Source organism: Zeus faber (genome assembly GCF_960531495.2).
Source record: "Zeus faber genome assembly, chromosome: 2".
NCBI classification, from domain to species: domain Eukaryota; kingdom Metazoa; phylum Chordata; class Actinopteri; order Zeiformes; family Zeidae; genus Zeus; species Zeus faber.
In genome coordinates this window covers 15,810,699-15,822,519 of record NC_137189.1, presented here as the reverse complement: position 1 = coordinate 15,822,519, position 11,821 = coordinate 15,810,699, and the positions used below count along the sequence as shown (strand labels likewise).

Genomic DNA, 11,821 nt, shown 5'->3' with positions numbered 1-11,821 from the left:
AAATAAATCCAACGGCAAATGGTTGGTGAATTTGCACCGATTCGACCAGAATGTACACAAAGATTGGACACACGTGAGAAGAAGTGAAAGGCAGCCACGATGAATTGGATAAAACATACTTTGGAGAGAATAAATTGGCCGTACTGAACCCAGATGTTTCAAAAGGTTTCCGTTTTGAATGGAATTCTGGGACTTGTAGTGTAATCCACCCAACGCAGACGATGCCATGGATTTGCACTTTAACTAAAAAGGTCATAATCCTTATTTTTCATCTATGTGGAAAATAAGACTTTAAGACTACTTCAACTGGAGGAATTCTCCAATGAAAGAGAATAGATCTTTGAAGGAAGCATCACAACTGCCCAGGAAGATCCCAAGAAGCGTTTCTCTCCTGGAGATGGTAGAGCAAGAGCTCAACTTTAGGAAACAAAAAAAAAAGCCGGGGGGGGGGGGGGGGGGGGGGGGGGGGTGCTGGGGGGGTTGAAGGGATAGCGGAATAATTGGAAGTGAGCTGAAGCCGACAGTCTTCACCTCTCAAGGCCCCGTCTCTTCCTCCGGAGATATTTCAGATTGGATGTGTAATTAGAGCTTAAAAAAAGGCCAATATCTCACGACTGTATCTCGCTCTTTGAAGGGGAAGGTTTTATCACACGAGACGCTTTTCGACTTAGCATTCTAGGAACGTGGTCCCGAAGCCTCCGACAGTGAAAGTTTTTCTCCACGCTGGGAGCAAACGCTTCCCCAGATGCACGACAGTGGCAGAAGTGACCGGGACACGTATCTGCGTCTCTCTGGGTTTCATGGATAGCAGCTGCAGAGCGGCGGCAGCCAGAGTGGCGGTGGGGGGGCGAGGCCGCTCAGACACACTTCTCAAAATCAGACATTACAAGCTCCACTGCAATGAGACGGAGATTGTGTTTTCGCAGCTCTTTCAGGCCAAACCTTTCACAACGTGTTTATTAAACCGTCAGGCATTTATCACCATGGCCGTGGCATATTTTCCAAGTCTGTGACCCCCCCAAACTTAATTAATTCAATTTTTAAGACCTCGCAATTGGGAAAGAAAACCTTTATGCCAGTCACAATTAAGTATGGTAATATTAGACTTTTTATTGTATATCAAAAGTTTATTCTTTCTAATTCTTATTTTAAAGGGTATAATTAAGAACGACGCCAAGAAGCCAGTGTGTGAGGAAGGTCATGGCTCGTGGGTGAGAGAGCATCAAGGGCCTTATGTGGCAAGAAAGGTTTTTTTAATTATATTTCAGAATGACAAAGTTAAGGACATGACTTTTTTTGTCTCAATACACAAGCAAAAATGTTTTTTTATGGACAATCGTTAGAGCTAGATGAAACCAAATAAAATAATTTGTACACTCATATCTTACAATACATACTGTAGCTTGTCACCGGGCTAGAGCAATATGCATTATGCAGGAAACTATTGCTATGGATATAGTTCAGCTACTTACAGTTAACATGAGGAAAAAAATATGCATAAAAATAAGTTATTTAAATATCAATTACATATACAGAATGTGCAACTTTAGTTAAGCATTTCATATATGTAATCAAACATTTATTTTGTTTTTTTAAGGACTGCGATAAACAAATTTTAAGTCAGAAAGTCATGTGGAACAGGTTATTCTGAGGATGATTATCAACATTTGTACATTGACTTGGCAACGGGAACTCAACACTAAAGTATCACCCGCTCACACCTTTAACTTTACATTACATTGACAAAAAAAGAAAAATGTCCTTTTAACGACATCTGAACAGAACGTAGCCAATTCCGCCTGTAAAACAGCTCGATTTACCTTCTAAAGTGCATGTACAGTGTCAGTTTAGTCATTTTTTACAAAACACGTCTTGAAAAGTTGGGTCTTTACCTTTTTTTTTTTTCTTTTTCTTTTTTTTTTAAATCGTCTCCCATTCTCACTAACACAGAGCACCACTTTGATTGAAGAGGGAAAAAAAGGCCTCAGATATCTATCGATTAAAAGAGTAAATGTATGTATGTAATGTAACACTCGTTTGTAAATCCAGGCGATATTACTTGAGTTGGATTATGGCTATCATGGACACACCTTTAAAAAGCAATGACAGAAAAAACACCAACAAAGGGTTATTGTAAAATTAGGGATGCACCGATTGAAATTCTGGACCAATACCGATGTTTAAAATAACAATCTGGCCGATAGCCGATGCCGACGTTTTCTGAGTTCCCTTGAACACAGCATCACTTAGTTTTCCGAGTTCCCATGTGAACGCAGCACCACTTACGGTTTTCCGAGTTTTTGTGAATGCAGCATCACTTCCTACTTGGAACGCTCCAGAGAGCCATGTCCACGTCTTCTAAAATCGATCACGGATGGCGTTGTTCTCTCGGACGGATATAAAAAAAATTAAATAAAAAATGCTAAAATAGGTTGCCAGCGGCCGTTAACATACGTCGGTGGCCCACCCAAGTGAAGTCTATGTGAAGGAAACACTTGATAAACATCGGCCACTGCCATCGATGAATGTCACCTTATTTGCCGATAAGCCGATGGCAGTCAGGGCGAATATCGGCTGATACCGATGCATGGCCGCTAAATCGGTCCATCCCTATGTAAGATAGTTATGTTATGAAAAGTGCACAGCAGAGACAATTTGTATAATCTCATGAGCTATGATAGGTCGACAAGAATAGCCTTTGACTCAGTATCTTATGTTGAAAAAATAAATTAAAAATCGGGTTGAATCCATAACTTCAGCTTGATGCCTGTTTTAGCTTTAGCTTGCAGAAGGTACTGACTGTGTTTGAAGAAACACGGTTTGTGTTATTAACTGAGGTGTCAATTTGGCAGAAGTTTGGACTAGTTTTAAGGAGATATATATATATATATATAAACCTTGGTTTGACATTTTGACTCTAAATGCTTCAATAATTGCACTGTAGACTACAAATGCTTGTCATATAAGTCCTGTGTATGTATACGTATTTGTATATTTAACCAGTTTGCATCATCTGCTTATTACCATCACCACTGTCTTTTTTTTCTTGACACATTCATAACAGGAAGGGTTTTGGCACATGGCGACCGGTTCAAACTCGGTCGTAAAAGGGGGGAATGCTTGATAGATGGATGCAGTGTCTTCTGTTCATAATGATAAGGCAACTTAAAATGTGATGGAATATACAAGGAAGATACTCTGCGGAATAATAAATTCAACACCTGTCGCCATTAGTGGATTAATATGGAGCTTCCTTTACACCTCGGTCGAATACGTCCTTTCAAACCTGACGTACGGAATATAGAAAATCATTGTGTTTTCCCTTCCCGTTGAGAAAATGACTGAGAATCTGCCTCAAATTAAGGCGATAAACATTCAAGAAGAAAAAAAAAAAAAGAAGAAAATCCAAACAGTATAATATCCTGACGTATAAAAACATCTTGGAAAGTAAAGAGTACGCGGTAAGGTATATTACAGAAACATGATATAAAATAAGATGTTTTAATCGCACCACAAACACGCTCACTTTAGGATTTAAAAAGTCCAAACACAAACTTTTAATGTTTTTTTTACGGTAGAGATGGATGTGGATCGTTGGGGTTTTATAGGAATGTGGGAATAAAATCACTTTGGCCAAGAAACATCCTTCGAGAAGCTCACGCCCACTTCAGCTCGGCTACCAAAGAGGGGAAACAGTGATTAACAGTCTTTCTTTTATGAAAAGGTCCAACCTAGAAAAGAATGTGCTATCTTCCGTAAAGGCAGCTCCACGTCTTGAGTTTTAAGACCCTTTGTTTGCAGATTTTCGCCAAACAGAAGCCGCCCCGCAGAGTTCAAGTCTAACAGTCTCGTATAAAAGGCATATCTCATATTCCGTATCCGTCTTCGTGGGTTGGAAACGACAACGGAAAAACGATGACTGCTCAACGCCGTAAGCATTGGTCCGGTCATAATGGATTTAGCCGATCGGCTAAAACCGATGTCCGTCTACAACTGAGCGCTGAGCAGCCTGCCCTCACTGAGAAGGCGGCGGGCGTGCCTCTCATCGTGCACGCCGGCGTCGCGCAGGCCGCTCTCCGTGAGCACCGCCACGTCGCTCAAAGAGTCGCAGCCGGCCGTCTCCAGCACCGTGGCGTACATGGGCAGGCCAATGGCGGTCAGCCAGTCGGAGACTGAGCAGACACCGCCACTCGGGGACAGGGGCTTCCGGCATATCTCCATCCGGCCACCAGAGGGGATCTGAAACACGATGGTGCAAAACAACGTTTCTTTAGAAATGTCACCCTGCTTTGACTTTGGCAAATAATTGTCACGCCAACGTGGACTTACGGCCATGCGGTGCTGCTTGCGAAGCTCCCTGACGCGGAGCTGGTCCATGGTGGATGCAACCTCCTTGACGGGCTGCTCCAGGTCCTCAGAGTAGCGCTGAACCAAGGGCTGGGGGATCCCACAGCGGCCATGCTGGAAGGTGGAGGTAAGAGAGGGGTTCAGGGCTATTGAAGACACTAAAGATGAAGAACGTGGTGGGCCGACGGGAGCTCTCCAACTCATAAGGATCTTGAAGACCTTCTACCCCTCCATTATGGGAGTTTGTTTCATATAACCAACCCCTGGCCCTATTCATCCATATGCCTGTGGGGACTAGGACTCCAGAATTTCATTGAAACTCTGGTCGGTTGGACTTCTACGAGTGTGTGTATTTCGTCTAAGTCGCTTTGCATGAAACCATCTGCTCAATAACGTAATTAAATACAATGACTGTTGAATGCATTAACACACAAACATGGACACATGTACTTTGATTTGGTTTGGATGTGCATCAAAGTCATAAAAGGGTTTCTGAAGTACTTTTGGAGTAGCAAAGTTTGGAGACGCATGCACGTGTTTCCCCATCAAAACACACACACACACACGGATACACACACATGTACAGTATATTTAATAGCCAGTCTGTAAAAATTCTTCTCATTCTCAGAGTCACTTAACCAATTACGATAAATCAAGTTTTCAAAGATCTCCACAGCAAAGGAAAACAAACTTCTCAGCATTGCTGACTGCTATCTGTTCAAGACAATAAAGCCAACTTTACAACATGTATTGATGACATTATCCCTTTAATATGCTTTGTTAATTCAAGTCTGTATAAGAACATGGCTTACGCCATTTATCGCAGAGGAGTGTTTGGACTTTATGAGCTCATTTTGGGACATTATGCCCGAGAGCCAGAGTTGAGAAGCTCGGGTCTGGTTGTTTCTAGGTGAAAAAAGCAGACTTATTTTGCAGGCCAAGATAAAGAGAGGATATTTGCCATATAATGAGGACAAGATGATAATGGCTCTCATGGAGATTGAGGCAAATCAGGGGGGAAAAAAATCCTCACAAGATATCACATGTGCATCACGAAGTCAAAACATAATTGAACGTCTCGTGATCACCGTCTGGGAGGAGGAAAGGACTAAACACCCTCTCTCCTCCTAAAATCCTGATAATCCCCCCTCTCTACACCCCCCTTTTTCTTCCCCTTTGCTTCTCCTCTCGATTTTCCTGCTCTCGCTCCCCGTCTTCAGACACCTGGAGCAGTGGCTGGTCTCCAGCAGGGAACGGTCGGGCCAGCCAAGTCGGACCGGAGGTCTGAGGGTTGGGTGGAGGTCGAAGAGAGAGGGAGGGATGGAGGGTTTGGGAAGGAATGGAGAGCGCTGTCCGCACAGCCAAACACCCTGTCTGACTGAGCGTGGACCTTTGGGGACCTCTAGCCTCGCAACGCCCATTAAGCTTGGATGCCGAAGTTTCCAGTCTTTATAGTGTATAGTCATTTAACATAGGGTTCACCTATATACAAATAGGAATTAAGGTCGAAGATAGGAGCTGTATTCCCCAACATGGTGTTATTACAGGGAGTACAACTCAGCCTTTACTTTTTCAGAATATCTGTGTGTGTGTGTGTGTGGCTGTGTGTGTGTGTGTTGTGCGGTTGTTCTGGCAGCGTCGGGGGCTCCGCCATGTTGAAGGGGCCCAGCCCGGGGTCTGGCCAGAGGCTGCGTTTTACAGCCTTGTCTGCCGTCGGTTATATTCAGCCTGTAAACGTAACAGTCTGAACCGCATCAGAGTAATACCCAGCCTCCCCCTCACCCCCCTCCCCTGCCTTCTCAGCAGGGATTGTATTTAAATAATGATACAAAAAACAAAACGCAAGGGTGATGGCAGACAAGGTATATTCAGGCATGTACATTACACAAACACACACACACACACACACACACACACACACACAAGTTCTATGAGCGTACTCTATTAATCTGTTTGCCACTGATGTTGTTGGCCTAAAGCCAGGGAGCCATTTGGATCCAAGCTCAAGTGAAATTATGACGGGGTAAAGTCAGGCATGTTACGACGCAAAACCAAAAGAAGTTGACGCCAAACAAAACACACAACCTCCGGGTGCCTCCGATGTCTTGTAACAGCAGCAGCTAAGTTTACCATGGAAAAATGACTTAATGCCTGTGTTTTGTTCTGGGTGAGCTCTGATGCGGCTTTTAATGGTTATTTCGCAGCTCATCACCAAACCACTGTTTGTGTTTGCAGTTTTTGTGCGCAGATGTTTGAGCGTGTCAAATAAAATAAACTACAATTCCTATTGGCCAATAAATTATAGTAAAGATGTGGCGTTTGGTTTCAACTGCACTGAGTAAATATTCTCACGGTGGTGGTGCATTACATATACTAGATTCAAGAGGTTTATTTGTCACATACTGTATATATACATATATGCAGTGAAATGTCATTGCAACGCACCCGGAGATTACGGACATTAAGCTATAAAAACACTAAATTGTGCATAATTGACACGATGGCTTGTGCAGGCGATCGCAAGGGGCTGCGCCACAACTGCAATTCTGGGTTCTGTAATTATATATTAGTATTGGTTGCCTGTGTTAAATATACATTGAACTCAACCTAACCTAACACTAACCTGAAGGTAACCTAAATTAACCCAAACTAACCCGCACCTGAAAGAAAACTCAAACTAACCTAAACGAACTCTAACCTGAAGGAAACCTAACCTAAACTGAACTAACCCTTACCTGAAATATACCAATAATTCCACTTTACCATTGCAGTTCTCATCCAGAGGAAAAAACACTCTATTGATCCATATTGGGAAACTTGCCCTCTGCATTTTACCCATTCTAATTATTTAGGAGTAGTGTGCAGCCATAGCACAGCGCTGGGGGACCAACTCCAGTTCTAGAGCCAATGCCTGGGTCAGGGGTATCAGCAGGGTCCAACCATAACCCTGACATGCATATCTTTTGGGATGGGAGGAAACCCGAGCACCCAGAGAAACATGGGGAGAACATGCAAACTCCTCCACTCCTCCAAGGTCCAAACCCAGAACCTTTTTGCTGTGCTAACCACTGAGCCGCCATGCCATCTAGGAAACAAGTCATGGAGTTTTTTTTCAACTTGACTGTTGACAAAAGGCAACTTACCTTATCCGAGTAGGGCTCCTCAGTCAGATCGATGCTCTCTGCCTCCAGCCTCTGTTCGAGGAGGGTGAGCAGGTCAGGGCCCATCTTGGTGTGGGAGACCTTCCTGGCGACGGCCATCTTGGTCCCCAAGTCTGACATCCAGGGTGGCAGCACCACTGGAGGGGTGCCTGATTCCTCTCCCGTGGACGACGCCGGGGAGGTGGCCCGGGGGCTGGCGGGGGTGCTGGGGATCTTGGCGGGCAAAGCTGGGACCACAGGGCCGGGGCTGCTACTGCTGCAGCGGATAACTGGGCTGACTGGGTGGGAGCAGGTGAGGGAGTGGGTGGGGGAGGGCGAGGAGGGCAGAGAGAGGGGCGGGTGGCGAAGGCCATTGGCCAGCCTCTCCTTCGACTTCTTGGCTGGAACCGGCGGAGGAACCGGTGGCTTTTTCGGGTGTGTCCGAATGATCCTCTCCCCACTAGACTCGGGGGGACTGGGAGTAGAACTGGACAGGGGCTCTGGAGGGTGGGGGGCTGGGGTGGTGGGGCAAGGTGGGCGAAGAGGAAGCTGGGAGGGCACTGGTGGCCTTGATACTCTGGGGCTCACCGGTGGGGGAGTGCGAATACGAGCTGGTGAATCACCGTCTCTATATGCCTTGATGGGGCTGCTGTGGCCCGACTGTGATCCTTCGCTGCTCGGTTTAAGCTCCACGCTGGAGTCCTTCTTCTGCGTGCCGGCCTGCTCCCACTGGAGGTCTCCCAGCGAGTGGGAGCGCTTCCAGGTGGTCTGCGAGGGGCCGTCCAGGTCCTCGCAGCTGCGGCTGGCTGGGATGGGAGAGTGATGCAGAGATTTGCGGAGCCCCAGCAGGCTGAAACCCTTGAGGGTTGGCTTGAGGAAGAAGCTCCTGGGAAACTTTGCGCGCTGGTTCTTGCTGCCTTGCTGCAGGGCCTCATTGGAAACGGTCATGGGCAAGGTGGGGTAGTCTGGGGACTGGAGGCCCGCCGAAGAACGACTGGAGCGGGAGGTCTTCCTGTTCCTGCCTGCAAAATAAACCCATTCCCAACTTATATATACACGTGCTTTAATTCAGATACAACTTCATTGATTAACTATAAAGTCTGAGATGTCACACATGGAGAGAAAGCTTTGACATGGAATAAGGGATGGGGTGGCTGGAAGTGGGCTTCAAGACCCTTGAGACAGTACCTGTGATAAATATCTAGACAAAGAAAACTGATTTGACATGAGCTGGATCTTCTGACCCCTGATCCGACCACTCTCATTAGCAGTTTTCATAAACCAGGAATATAAATATCCCAATGTAATACCACAAGAGGACAGAGCCCAACTTACCATCAATCTTCAAACTTAGGAGCAAAAATGGATGGAATAAAGTGGTGGAGCGTCGTGTCGTATGGCAGGCCAAAGATTTTGAATGGCGTGATGACAGAAAGAATATTAATTAAAATTGGAAAGTTTTTAGAAGAGTATGTTTGAGCTTGCCCATAACCAATAGAGTTCCAAGCAATTAATTCTTTTATTTGTCAGTTAGTATTGAAGATCTGCGTTTTTAATCAAAGATATTAATATTAATTTATAGGTTTGAGACAAATTGGGTTAAATATTGAGCACAAAATCAATTACACAAGTATTGGACTGAGGAAAACAGACATTTAGAAAAGAAAGCTATTTATAATGTTGCTTTGGACAGTGTCTGCTAAATGACATAATGTAATGTTGTACTTTTTGTGCAGACTAAAGCGAATTATAATTATTAATTTCCAATTGTTATACTGGACAAATTGTGTTACATTACGATTTAGAATTACTTTTATACTAAAACTGCAGTGAGGTCACCTTTAACTTCTTAAAACACTGGAATTTGATTGGTTTCATAAAGACCGAAATAACACTTAAAATCAATACCGTAATAAAATATAGCTAAAATACACAATAATTTAATTATTTTGTGATGTTTCCTTCCTTTTGTCAATCATTGACAGCTTTGCTTTGTTCACATCCTGGTGAACAGTGATTAGTAGTTATTTTCTAATCTCCCCATCGTACACTACGCAAAAAAAAAATAAAAGTTTGAAATGGATGAAAATGTCTCATAAAGAGAGGAAAAGTGTGTATGAGCAGCCACACATAAAAAAAGATTTATTGATCAGAACAGACGGTGCTGGGGTATCCGGGGCTCTACAGTGAGTCTTCTAAAAATAAAATGGGAAAACGGCGAAAGAGATCAATAGTCAAATTAACTTTCAATTCGAAATCTGAATTTATGTTCATTTGAAAGTAGAGTGTGCTTATCAATTTTGTAGGTAAACTGAAATAAGTGGCATAAAATAAACATGTGAAATGCGACACTGCAGAGCCCAGACACTGCGAGAAGAGAGCGGGATGTAAACTCCATGTTAAGCGTGGTGTGTTTAGTGGGATGGCAGGAAAAATAGACACGCAGAAAGGAAGGAGACAACAAAACCAAGCAAGCAAGGAGCACAAGTCCTTCAAGTGTGTTATTGGAGTGGTCTTTATTCCACAACTTAAAAATCTCTACTGTGGCAGATTGCAAAACCAAACTGTTTCTCGCACGCACGCACGCACGCACGCACGCACACACGCACACACGCACACACACCAGATTGATAGAAGGGAAATTGAGATAAGCTATGACAAAAAGAAGGGGTGATTCTATGAGTTATGGAGGTCTCAAAAAAAAGTTTTGAGGAAGAAAATGAAGTCTTTCACGGCTTGAATACCCCCAACAAGAAAATAAAAATCACAAATAAATGTTTTCATAATTCCTTAATCACAAAAATAGCAATTCCACAGTTACAATCTGTGCACTACAATTAAAAAAATATTTTCATCTGAGATCTTTTTTTTTTTTTTCCCTTCTTTTTTTAGGCACATTTGATTATTTGTGCAACATGGTAAATACAAGCACCCTGAGGTGACATCTGCAAATGGAAACAACGATTTTGATGGCACCGTCATTTAACCCCATAGCTACAACCTCCTGACACCACCAGCACAGCAGCAAACCAAGGCCCAAACCCCGCCCCACCCCGCCCCCTTAGCAGAAATACTCTCTGGTGGTGCTCTCCTCCCCCTGGTGTCCCGCTAAGTGTGCCTGCTCTGAAGCTGCTGGGAACCCGTGTCCGGGCAGCGAGCCACTTCCCAGCACCACAGTCCTGTGCAGGCTCTCTGCACGGGGCCCTCGCAATGCGGGGCGGACCGGGCCGATCGCACTGCGACACTGGCGACACAGAACGCCTACAGGGATAGAGAAGAGTGGCGGGAAGGGTGGAGTGAAAGGACAGAAAAAAAGATTAAGAGTAGTCGAGGTAAAGGGGCCGTGTTACTGGGTAGCACCAGAAGCTGGAAGAACAGGAAAGGGTGAAGGCAAGCAGGGTGGAGATATGTGGTCACGGTGGAGTAGCTTGACGGGTCCAGCGGAGCGACATGAGCAGGGATTTAGGTTGCTCGGGCATGGAAAGAGGATGGAGCGGGTGGAAGCCTGGACAAGGAGTAGCCGCCATAGTGCTAGGCTAGGCTAACGCTAGGCTAGGCCAGGCTATCATTACCATTTTCCAGATTCTCGTTGCTCTCGTAGCAGCCCGAGTCGCGCGGGGAATCTCCCACCAGGCCGCGGCCCTCGGACAGGAGCTTCTCTTGGGAGCCCGACAGGCCGCCGCGCTCGGGGTCGCTGCTGCCTGGAGACGGGGGGGGGGGGGGGAGAAGATTCGTTACCCAGTTTTTGAAGCTGTAAACTCCTATTAAACAGGGCTGAATCGCTGGTTCTGTTGCACTCACTGTCGTACTCCTGCAGCAGCTCCACGGCGGTGAGTAGCACGGCGCGGTGCTGTGGGTCCCGGATGTTCAGCTCGTCCAGGTCCTCCTCCTCTAGCAGCTTGAAGGTGTCCAGGTCTTCATAGCCGTTGAACAGGAAGGTGGGCATGTGCTCCTGCAGGACAATAACAAGGACTCAAAAAAAAGACTCTGGCCCTAAAAGAAAACATCCTATGGGGGAAAAAAAACGTTAACAGCATGACCAGGCCGCGGTCTTGAAACGTGATACTTTCCTGGTCAGAGTATTTACAGTAGGAGTTAGTTTGCCGAGGTGGTAGTGAGTATGTGAGCTTTAAGTTCATTATTTCCTGACCACAAATAAATACATCAGGTACAGAGAAAGCGATTTAGGAACTGCTATTAGACTCAAGGTGTCATTGTCTGTACATACTCAACGACCCCCTCTTCAGATCCTTCTATGTTCTCTCAAAATGACGAGGGTGCTCACACCAGCGATCAAAATGGAAAGACGGCTGGCGGTGAATGAATATCTTAAT

At 45.1% G+C, this 11,821-nt stretch overlaps 1 protein-coding gene across 1 annotated transcript in view; it reads right to left on the bottom strand.

Moving 5' to 3' along the window:
- Positions 1-1,090: 1,090 nt before the first annotated feature.
- sash1a (SAM and SH3 domain containing 1a) overlaps positions 1,091-11,821 on the bottom strand; it is a gene marked incomplete at its 5' end in the record, with an annotated part of 176,352 nt that continues 165,621 nt past the window's right edge. The window contains 5 exons of the mRNA XM_079996981.1: positions 1,091-4,239; positions 4,330-4,461; positions 7,491-8,509; positions 11,060-11,188; positions 11,289-11,439. Of these exons, the coding sequence (XP_079853107.1) occupies positions 3,988-4,239; positions 4,330-4,461; positions 7,491-8,509; positions 11,060-11,188; positions 11,289-11,439 (1,683 nt within the window). The 3' untranslated portion in view covers positions 1,091-3,987. The remainder of the gene's footprint in view (positions 4,240-4,329; positions 4,462-7,490; positions 8,510-11,059; positions 11,189-11,288; positions 11,440-11,821) is intronic.